An 11,839-nucleotide genomic window follows, 5' to 3' on the forward strand; every position below is an offset into this window, starting at 1 on the left:
ATACACAGTCATGAACTAATCCATTTTCAGTTATTTTCTTCTGCTTTAAAAATAGTGACTTGTTTCCAAAATGTGTATTTGGCTAAATGTCTTTTATCTAAATACTGCAGACTATAAAAACAGCTCTTACATTTAGTCTTACAGGATTAAAAATATACATTTCTGCTATTAATTGAAAATGCTTAATGAAATCTTACTATTAAAATGCAATATGTGATAGTTCTAGCTATGGAATGTTGCATATTCATGGGAGATGTACAGTAGAGCCACAATGTGTTTCCTGTGATCTAAGGATTTAGAGGGGTACATTAGATTAGTTTTTTCTCAGAGCTTACAAAGATTTCTTCAGCAATTTATTTTGCATGGCTAACCTGCTCCAATTGGGTTAATATGCTGGTTATCAGCTGCTAAAATGGTAACCATGTTTGCCATGTGCTAACATAGATACAACATGTGTGGATTGTGTAGAAAAGCTTCATTTTAAATAGTTTGTTGTAAGGAATGTGATTTATCAGACTGTAATAGCATATAAAGGCACATATGTTGGAGAATAATTCAGCTGCTGATAAGTTATTAAATTGACTTGTCAGATCTATTTGTTGCACAGCCCTTATGTTCCTTTATTCATGTTATGACTAATAGAGCTACTAATATGGAGTGTGAATTAAGTCATGCTTCTAACAAACTTTAGTCTTAGTGTAGTGAACAGTTGCTGTGCAATATGTGATTAGAACGTTCTCTGAACTAATTTTCTTTTTGTATTTCATTACTACCTTAATTAACTTAATTACAGTTTGTCTTTGTATTGTCTTTGGTCCAAAGTAAAGCACTCTGTAACCCGGCTTACTTACCTGTACTAATTTTCGTGTACAGGGCAGTTGTAGCCTAGCGGTTAAGGTTCTGGACTAGTAATCGAAAGGTCACCGGTTCAATCCTCACACTGCCAGGTTGCCACTGTTGGGCCCTTGAGCAAGGCCCTTAACCCTCAATTGCTTACAGCACTGCTTTGGATAAAAGCATCTGCTAAATGTCATAAATGTAAATGTACATTCAAATAAACATCATGGTTTAGGGGTTGACCTTAATTCATTTCACATTTTATTATACTGTACAGTTATTAAAATGCTCCAAACAGGGAAGCATTCTTTTGAACAGACACTGTATGGCCAAAAGTATGTGACACCTAACCATGAGCTTGATAAACATCGCAACAGCCTCCAAAATTCTGTAAAAATGTTTGCGAATTAAGTTCAATTGGCATTTAAGGAATTGGGTTGGGGATTGATGTTGAACAAAAAGGTTTGTCTTGCAAGTGATTTTAATTCCTCTTTAAGGTGTTCACCTCAGGGTTGAAGTTCGGGCTCTGTGCAGACCACTGGAGTAGGTGTGGCAGTAACAACTAAGCCCAATGTTTAGAGAAGATGTCTGAATACTTTTGGCAACACAGCATAGAAAACATAACAAACAGTAAAAATGGTTGTAGTTGTTTTTATGTAGTTATTTCTTGACTCGAGGAAGTATTTCTTCTAGATGCTGCTCTCTGGACTTGTTTCTCTAAAGTCTGCTCCAGCTCTAGCCAGTGCTGCTCCTCCAGTACCTGCTGCTTTCATGGGTGGGAAGGGGTATAAAACATCTCATCATTATTATACTGCTAAATATTATTGGTTACAACATTCATGGTTACTTATAGAAGAGTGAAACTTCTCACCTTTTTATGAGTGTAGCTCTTGACTTTCTGAGTTGCGATCTGTTCATTTATCTTTTCTTTGGCTTTTCGATTTTCTTTAATTTTCTGTCTCTCCTGCTGTTTCATCTCTAGTGTCCTCTGCAGGGCCATCACTCTGTCATCCATGCTAACTGCTCTGTTCAGCTTCAGTTTTGTTTCCTTTTCCACCTGCCTGTTTAACATAGACATTAACACATGTAATTTTACTGAAAACCTTTATAGCTGTACTGTGTTTTTTAAGCTGTTTTACCTCTAACTTATATATTTTCAGAAAACTTCACAATAAACTAATTTTTTAAATAGATAGATAAATAGAATGCCTTTATTTGTATACAGTGTATCACAAAAGTGAGTACACCCCTCACATTTCTGCACAAATATCACAAATATTTCATTATATCTTTTCATGGGACAACACTATAGACATGAAACTTGGATATAACTTAGAGTAGTCAGTGTACAGCTTGTATAGCAGTGTAGATTTACTGTCTTCTGAAAATAACTCAACACACAGCCATTAATGTCTAAATAGCTGGCAACATAAGTGAGAACACCCCACAGTGAACATGTCCAAATTGTGCCCAAATGTGTCGTTGTCCCTCCCTGGTGTCATGTGTCAAGGTCCCAGGTGTAAATGGGGAGCAGGGCTGTTAAATTTGGTGTTTTGGGTACAATTCTCTCATACTGGCCACTGGATATTCAACATGGCACCTCATGGCAAAGAACTCTCTGAGGATGTGAGAAATAGAATTGTTGCTCTCCACAAAGATGGCCTGGGCTATAAGAAGATTGCTAACACCCTGAAACTGATCTACAGCATGGTGGCCAAGGTCATACAGCGGTTTTCCAGGACAGGTTCCACTCGGAACAGGCTTCGCCAGGGTCGACCAAAGAAGTTGAGTCCACGTGTTCGGCGTCATATCCAGAGGTTGGCTTTAAAAAATAGACACATGAGTGCTGCCAGCATTGCTGCAGAGGTTGAAGACGTGGGAGGTCAGCCTGTCAGTGCTCAGACCATACGCTGCACACTGCATCAACTCGGTCTGCATGGTCGTCATCCCAGAAGAAAGCTGACGCACAAGAAAGCCAGCAAACAGTTTGCTGAAGACAAGCAGTCCAAGAACATGGATTACTGGAATGCCCTGTGGTCTGACGAGACCAAGATAAACTTGTTTGGCTCAGATGGTGTCCAGCATGTGTGGCGGCGCCCTGGTGAGAAGTACCAAGACAACTGTATCTTGCCTACAGTCAAGCATGGTGGTAGCATCATGGTCTTGGGCTGCATGAGTGTTGCTGGCACTGGGGAGCTGCAGTTCATTGAGGGAAACATGAATTCCAACATGTACTGTGACATTCTGAAACAGAGCATGATCCCCTCCCTTCGAAAACTGGGCCTCATGGCAGTTTTCCAACAGGATAACGACCCCAAACAAAACCTCCAAGATGACAACTGCCTTGCTGAGGAAGCTGAAGGTAAAGGTGATGGACTAAACCCAATTGAGCACCTGTGGCGCATCCTCAAGTGGAAGGTGGAGGAGTTCAAGGTGTCTAACATCCACCAGCTCCGTGATGTCATCATGGAGGAGTGGAAGAGGATTCCAGTAGCAACCTGTGCAGCTCTGGTGAATTCCATGCCCAGGAGGGTTAAGGCAGTGCTGGATAATAATGGTGGTCACACAAAATATTGACACTTTGGGCACAATTTGGACATGTTCACTGTGGGGTGTACTCACTTATGTTGCCAGCCATTTAGACATTAATGGTTGTGTGTTGAGTTATTTTCAGAAGACAGTAAATCTACACTGCTATTCAAGTTCTACACTGACTACTCTAACTTATATCCAAGTTTTTTTTCTATAGTGTTGTCCCATGAAAAGATATAATAAAATATTTGCAGAAATGTGAGGGGTGTACTCACTTTTGTGATACACTGTACATATACAGGTGTAACAAAATTATTTCTTCGCATATGCCAGCTTGTTTGGAAGCTGGGGTCAGCCATTGTACTGGGGCAAAGAGGGTTTAAGGGCCTTGCTCAAGGGCCCAACAGTGGCTGCATGGCAGAGCTGGGATTCGAACTCCCAACCTTTCAGTTGATAGCCCAAAGCTCTACCCACTAGGCTACCACAATGTGTCCTTGTCATATCCTTTATTAAAATCAGCTTCATAAATCAGTGAAATCCAAAAATATATTTAAAAAGTCACTTTTAAAGTACTTTTGTATTTCAGTTTTATCAAGTAGATTAAAATGTCATGATAGCGGTACTACAATGCTGTCCCTTAATCTGAAGAAGTTTTCTATAAACATATTCGTTACAAAGTATTTAGTAAGCATGACCATAAACAGTATAACTAAAACAGTCAGTCTAATCAAGCATGTTATGTGACTGCAAGCCATATTGGCTCTATTTTTATGTGATAAAATCTCATGGATCAAGTCAGGGCTTCGTTCATTTAAGAACTACTCGTCTGGAGCATGACTATGTATGCCTGTCAGAAATCTGAAATGGAAAACCACTGACTCAGAGAATTTGTAATTTATTTAAAGTAATTTGTTTTAGCCATTTAACTGTCCATGGCTCTACACTACACATGTGGTGAAAGGCAGTGGGTTAAAACACTGAGACATTACTTCACTATCCTAATCTCATATTTAGTCTAAGGTATGCTTGTTTCTGGAGTAGCCCAATTACTTTCGTGCAGTGACAAGTCCTGCGGCAGTTCTGCGTGTAGCAATAGTGTCTAACTGCTCGAGCAGTAGCTGTTCTCTGCTCTGCTTCTCCTCTAAGATCTTCTGTCTCCTTTTTTCCTGCTCTTGTCGCTCCTCCTCCTTTAGCCTGGCCAAGCGTTCTCTTAGTTCTGCCAGGGACATCTCACTGAGAAGTTCGTGTCCACCTGTCTAAGGCAACAAAAATTGTGAGCTAATGATGTACTTGCTCGGACAGATTCATAACCAAAAATACAGTATTAATTATAAAATGGTAAATACCTCTGTGTCGTCCATAAACCTTTGATTAATATGAGGTACTGACTCAATAGCCCGAATCTGACGGATGAGCTCAAACTTCCGACTCAGTTCAGCTTGAGCATTCTCTAGCGCCTGTCGAAGCATCTCCTGGCTCTGCTCAGAAACCTCCTTAACTGCAGCACACATGCACAAAATATGCAGCTCAGTTTCACAAAAGCAATGACATCTTAAGCTAACATGATCAGTTTCACTACATCAATCTAAAAAAATAAGAAAGAAATACCAATGCGTTTCTTGATCTCCTGCAGTTTAACTTTGGCAGCTTTGGAGTTTTTATGGCCATTGGCCACCTGATGCACCAACTCTTTCATCTCTCTTTCTTCCTCCAGTCGCTTTTCTGCATACTTGCGCATCAGCTCTGCTTTCTAACTCACAAACAGCTTTGTTTAAGTCATGTTAACATGCACTGGAATATTAAATATTACAAGCACAAATGACATAAATACTAATAAACTGAGTAAATAGGATTAACCTCTTCCTTTTTAAGCAATGCTTTGTGCTGGTTCTGCTCCAGGACACGTTGTCGGGCCAGCAGGGCTTCCTCATGGCTGATTTTTCCTTCTAGTCTCCTGCGTTCCAGCTGAGCCAGCTCATCATGGAGATCCTTCTCCCTCATCTCCTTCTGCCACTGCAGAAATGCTGAAGGCTCACTAGCACCCTGCATCAGATGCTCAAGCCTGCAAAGACATTTAATTGTGGTTATCAGTGTTTGCAGTGTATATATTAACATCACAAAAAAATTATAATGAGTACCTGTTCCGCTCCTCTTCCATCTGACGATTATACAATGCTCCCTCACGCAAGATAGCTGTTGTGTTTAGTCTGATGGGTAAGTTGTTTATCTGGAACATTTTAAAACAAATGCTATAAAGCCTTAAGAGTATTAAGTAAACCATTCATAGATTTGTAAAAACAAGCTGCACTTAAACATTTAATTTATTTTTCTGTACCTTATGGGTAGCTGGAGTTCCAGAAGAGTAAACAGTGTCAAATTTAAGTTTGGTGTCCAGGTTCTGCTGAATCTGGGACACTATGTTCTGATTAAGAGAAGGAATATGCCTTTAAATGTGAAGCAACATTTAAAATTACATGGCTTGTTTAAATTAAATTTAATATAGACAGACTCACTTTGGTTTTCTCTGACTTTTCTGGGTTTGCACATCGGAACTGTTGAGTACTTGCTTCATACAATACTTGCTATGAATCAGAGAAATAAAAGTTATCTAATATGGAGATGGGGGTAGGGATTGGCATTGTGATGAGCTGTCAGAAAAACAAAGCTGCTTATCTTACACTGAGTGTGCAAAATTGCTTTACATAATTTCCATGTGAAATTGTGAGATGAAAAGGCATGAGAGACATTTCATTTATGAAGAACAACAAATGATCACTGAGTTTTTAATAAAAAAAATCACACTAGCTTTGTTGTGTGAATATGGTTACATTTAGATTTAAATCTGACACTAAAGAAAAACATAACAAAAACAACCGTTTGTAACACTTTTCATTTACACATTGTACCATACTGTGATATTCACTGTTAACTGGTATATAAAATCACTTCTACTATAACAGTGGCATTTTTTCCAGTAACAGCAGGATGCAAAAGCTTTAAAAGCAGTTTGATTTCCAAAAACTCAAACCTGTGCTTTCAGGTGATTCTTCTGTTTGATGTCTTCTAAAAACTGTTGTTCTTTGGGAGCCTTGTATGTGCTGACAGGTACCTAAGTAGGAGCGAAGTATGTGTTTAATTATAATAAGGTAAGAGGTATTAAACACATATCAGGTCTAACAGTTTAACATCAACAGCTTTCTGAATCACAACACCTTAAATTCAAATCTAAAACCATTAACATAGCATGGATATGGAGTTTAACCCACTTTTCTTGAAAGGTTTTCCATCAAATTTTGGACCATAACTATGTGTTATTTGCTTTTATTCAGCCATGAGAGCAATAGTGAGGTTGACCTCTAATGAGACCACAAAAGGGTCAGCCTACTGTCAATATTTTCATTTATTCCAAACTAAAACTATGAAAATTCACCCCAAACAGTTAACAGCTGGCACTATTGTAAATAAAATTTGCCGGACATCAACAAAACCCAATTTATCTTTAAGGCTGACATATGTTAAGGTGTGGTTTACTCCAGTGTATGTGTTTCCACTGTTTCAGAGTTAAATGGTGATATGCCCTACACTCCTCCATCCAACCATTGGAATTGTATATGGCAATTCTTTGGTCACCTTGACCATCTAATCATTGAAGTCTATGCTAAACAGTTTTTTGTGCTGATGAGGTTTCCATAGGCGGTATGAAACTCAGCAGTATATAATGGAACCGGGTACAAACATGCTGTCCCTCATTCTGTGAGCTTATATAGCATCACAGCTAAGCTGCTATTGCTACATGACTATAAACTATACAAACTGTATGACTGTAACCACAGAGTTGGCAGTGAGTGTGGCTGAAACAGCTAAATTTACTAGTTTAATGGGATTTATGTATTTTTAAGTTGTAGCGTATGTACTGTAGTATGCATGTAAAGTGGTAGGGTATTCGAGTAAGTTATACTAACCAGCTTTGTATTTTCTTGCTGTGAAATCAAGTCAGGAACAGGAAGTGGACGAGGTTTGGGTTTTGTCAGATCAAACTCCTGAGGTTCAGTGTACCTCTTAGGGGATTTCCTTGGCAAGATGTCCTTTGTCATTTTTTTCCCAAGCTGATCTAACAAATCGTCAATCTCATTCTGCCAGCTTATTAGAAAGAAAAGGAAAGACTTGAATTAGGATTACTACTATTGTGTGTAATTAAATAAGTAATTAATTTGTAAGTAAAAATGGTTGTAAGCCTTCTGGACCCAACACTTTCTAATACCCATGTATTACCTTAACAGTGGTGCTATCCATCTGCGCTCTACATAGTTAGCATCATAGATTTGACTCCACTCTCCATGGATCCATGTGGTGAGGTTGGTGGAATTTAAGAAGAAACTCAGGAACTGAGATGGCAAAAATTAATATCAATAAAATCAAACTATATATTTTCCTGATGTATTAGTAAATCATTTTGTTAACAGTTACAAAGACAAATGTTTACTAAAACATATATTTATTAGTCTAGAGAAAATCCATGTAGATTTTGACAAGAATATGACATGTACATTTCACCTTACTTTGTACATTTTTGAGCTGTCCAGTGACTTAATCACTGCACTAAACTGTTCCCAACCCAGGTCATCAAGATGAAACATGGTGATGTACAAGACAACTGAAAAAAAATAGATTAAGGACAAAAATAAGGACTCAAGGCTTCATGTAAACTTCTAGCCATAATTAAAAAGATGCACAATTGTCACAGGCAACACTGCCATCAGTGTGTGGGGGTGCATATAAATTTGCAAATATATAATGCAAACCTTATACACATACCAACAAATTGATTCCGATCAGCCTTTAAAAATAATTTTCCCTTCTGGTCGTAAAAGACATTGACCACAACATTTAAAAGCTTTTGATGTGCAAAACATCCATAAACAATGTCGATGATAAACTTCTGCTCACTTGATGGACAATTCTGAAAAAGAGAAAAAAATGAATTTTCAGTGTCATATGATTTCAAGTAAATGTTTGTAAACGCATTTGGGTAACCTGAACTAAGCATTAATTATTCATAAAATTCCTCTTAACAGTAGCTTCCAAAATACTTTTTTAAAAGCACTTTTATATTTGCATTGTTCAACTTCTTGACTTGATTTTTCTGTAAAAACATTTGCAATAAATCAAATTTTTCCGTTTTATATGTAAGCCGTTCTGGCCCTGAGGCAACAAATCACAATGCTTTATCTGCCACCAATCACAAGTGTATTAAAATGTCATTGTACTGTCACTGTTGTTTTTTACTGTTCACTGTTCATTTTTGCCAAAACCTTCCTTTGTCCCAGCTTTTTACATAATATTTTCTCACATGCATCAATGTTTTAAGAGAGCCGTTGTTTGCCCTTTTCAGTTGTAACAGCCTCCACTCCTATGAGCAAGCTTTTTACAAGATTTCAGTCAAAAGAGCATGTGTAATGTCACATTGATGTTGAATGAGACATATTTGATCATTTCAAAAAGGTTGGTTTGATTGATTATAAATGCATGAAAATGTGATATACTTACATATTAAGCTACATTTACATTTTGTTTTGTAGTCAGTACACGGCTAGTGGTGCAAAGCTGACTGCAAAGCCATTGCAGAGTTAAAAAATTTATATTTGTGGCTACTTTTCAGCTCTAGATGTTTAATTTTGCTAGAATAATTGTGTGTGAGATGTGTAAAGAAGAATACAATTAATGTTAAGACATATGACATTAGTTTTCTTTTTAGGTTTCAGAATTAGTAAAATCAATCAAAACAATAAACTACACTAATTGTGTTTGTAATTTGCAACCTTATTTCAAATTATCAGGTCAATTTGTTACTTTTTTGGGCAACAGAAACTGTGCAGTCTGAAAACTCTTCTTCTTAGGAACTTTGGGGTTTTTTCACCTCCTTTAACATCACACCTCTTGTCATCTTTACAGGAGCCTCACTCCTTCAGACAACAGCAGCAACACTGCATGTGATTAATTTGTAGAGAAAATGTCTTCTTGTGAATTGATAAAACCACCAGATTTATTTTTGTATATATTTTTAGCCTTTTCCTCATCATGCAGTTTTTTTTAAATCATCTTGTAACAGATCTTCCTTAAAAAGAGCAGACCTGACTTTAATCCACACCTTCATTCTTACATAAATAAATGGAATACCTAACTACAGAAGTCAGTGATTTACTTTCACATACTTGTTTCAGTCTGGACAGTAAATTATTATTCAATGTGTGAATAAAAGACTGATTGTGTTTTATTGGTATTGTAACCAAATAATGCAAAAAATTATATTATTACAAATTGTTTAAAAACTTATGTCTTGCAAGTGTATATGATGGATTACTTTCATCTAAGAATACCTCAAGGATCTTGGCAGATTCGTCTACAAAAGTGTCCACACGCTGCTTGTCAGGTTCGTACTTGTCCAATACCTGAATGGCCTCTTTTACCAGCTCGCTGTACTTCATCTTGTCACTGGTTCTAGAATTACCCACTGTAACAGGGGTGTAACCTGAAACTAAACTCAGTGCGAATGTAATTAGGTTAAGGCTTAATAAAAAGGCACGTTATTTTTAAAAACCATTCGGACGGTTTAAATTCAGTTTACACCTTATATATACACAAGTCCTAAAACTATGATAACAATGTGACGAGCATTCTCCGCTCCTGGCTTGAGATGTTTGCTGTTGCTAAGCAACAGTTTTGGCGGCTCCCAAACTGAAAACAAGTCCTCACACATTTTTATATTATGAACAATATTATGAACACAGTCCAGTGTAAAATATTTTCTCATTTTATGTTTGACGAAATAAAAGAAAATTATAGGAAAAACAGAATACAGGCATTTTGCAAGTTAGACCGAGCTTGTCTTGGGTTGCTAAGGTTGGATACCCGCAAAGGAGTTCGTTTGGGAGAGTGAGATAACAGCCAATCGTACAGCAGAATGAAAGCTTCTCACACTATTACTAGCCAATTAAAGTACAAGAGGCGGGATTAAACGCAATACAAGTAGAGAAAACAACATGAACCTAGTGCGTTTAGCGTTGGCGTGTAGAGATGAGTGTTGTTATCTGAAAAGTGTCTTCAAGTCGATTTCCACGATGATATAGTGTTTCCCTAGAACATTATGTCTTCTGTTTGGTGTTTCAGGCTTCTTAATGGCTCGTTTATTAATACTCTAATTGTATGCAAACATGTTGCTGGCCGTCCTCATTTTTTATTTTTAACCCTTTCAAGCATATTTCTCCTTTCCGGTGAATTGGTTCTTTTTATTATTATTATTACTATTTTAATCTATTTTTCTCACTTTTTTCCCCCAATTTTTCTCCACTATTCTAGTCGTGTCCAATTACCCTGATTACGTCCTCTATACTGGTTCAACCCTTCACCGCTGACTGAGGACGCCTCTCAACTGACTTGCACCCCCTCCAATACGCACAGTCAGTACAGACTGCATTTTTCACCTGCATGAGTCGAGTTCATACACTAATGGACGCTGTGTACGGAGGGTCACACCCCCATCAGCATTATTCCTCAACCCTGTGCAGGGGTCATCAGTCAGCCAGCAGGGGCCGCAGTTGTACCAGTTATGAGGACCTATGATCCGACTCTCTACCCTGTAACCCTGAACAACAGTCAATCGTTCATGCTGCCGCCCAACCCAGTCAGAAAGGTAGAGTCGAGATTCGATGCGATGCATTCAAATCCCCAACTCTGGTGCACTAGCGTACTTTACCGCTGCACCACCCGAGCAGCTCGAATTATTAAGCTACCTTCAGTTAAATTATTAAGGGCATTATTTTGTTCTTTCGCTTCGTTCTTTGCTGTCAAATGCACTCTCCATAAAGTTCTTCCTCTGCAAAGTGCCAGTCTGTGTAATATGTTCTGATTGCTGGTTACGTTGTTAATAATTGATCCAAATAGGCAAAAGCTGTCCAGGTTGAACAGGAATGGGTTAGAGAATACATGATTCATGTTTCTCCTTCAGATTTCTAACTTTGGCATTTCAGTCTCCTATAATCATCAGCACATCTTGCTTGAACTTCATCATAAAACTTCTTTCTTCGCTGACATCTGTTGTTGGTCCATCAATTCGGATGACATTAATGTTTAGTGGTTTTGCATGAAATCAGATTAACATCGGTTGATCATTAACAGCGTTGTATCCAGGAACGGTCTTGTTGACATCCTTGTTTATGATTAAAGCCACTCAATTTCTTGTTTCTTTGTTTATGACCTGAGTATTAGTGTGTTCTCCTGAAATGTTCTGATCACTAAGGATGTGTAGACAATCCATTTCCATCTTCTCGACTTCCAGCTTGCCAAAATTCATATTTTATTGTTTCGCAGCTTTGAATTCTCTTTTCTTGCTTGTCAGCTTCAGCAACTGGGCATCCAGAATGCTTTGACCTAGGTACCATACCATGAGAAGGAGTGATAAGCAAGTCACATT

The 11,839-nt window shown here is 37.9% G+C and overlaps 1 protein-coding gene across 2 annotated transcripts; it reads right to left on the reverse strand.

The window, feature by feature from the left end:
* Positions 1–1,472: 1,472 nt before the first annotated feature.
* cfap99 (cilia and flagella associated protein 99) lies at positions 1,473–9,996 on the reverse strand. 2 transcript variants are annotated; one of them, XM_063007965.1, is made up of 15 exons: positions 9,747–9,996; positions 8,185–8,329; positions 7,929–8,023; positions 7,642–7,754; positions 7,332–7,509; positions 6,398–6,478; positions 5,883–5,951; positions 5,705–5,791; positions 5,508–5,596; positions 5,227–5,431; positions 4,978–5,119; positions 4,716–4,867; positions 4,420–4,625; positions 1,709–1,898; positions 1,473–1,603 (listed from the first exon to the last, which is right to left on the reverse strand). In XM_063007965.1, the coding sequence occupies exons 1-15, from the start codon at positions 9,852–9,854 to the stop codon at positions 1,490–1,492; spliced, it is 1,974 nt and encodes a 657-aa protein (XP_062864035.1). In that variant the 5' UTR covers positions 9,855–9,996; the 3' UTR covers positions 1,473–1,489. The 2 variants fall into 2 exon arrangements, with proteins under 2 accessions (XP_062864035.1, XP_062864036.1); XM_063007966.1 differs by having other exon boundaries at positions 1,473–1,600; positions 9,747–9,983.
* Between the last annotated feature and the right edge of the window lie 1,843 nt (positions 9,997–11,839).

This window comes from Trichomycterus rosablanca, chromosome 13 (assembly GCF_030014385.1).
Source record: "Trichomycterus rosablanca isolate fTriRos1 chromosome 13, fTriRos1.hap1, whole genome shotgun sequence".
NCBI classification, from domain to species: domain Eukaryota; kingdom Metazoa; phylum Chordata; class Actinopteri; order Siluriformes; family Trichomycteridae; genus Trichomycterus; species Trichomycterus rosablanca.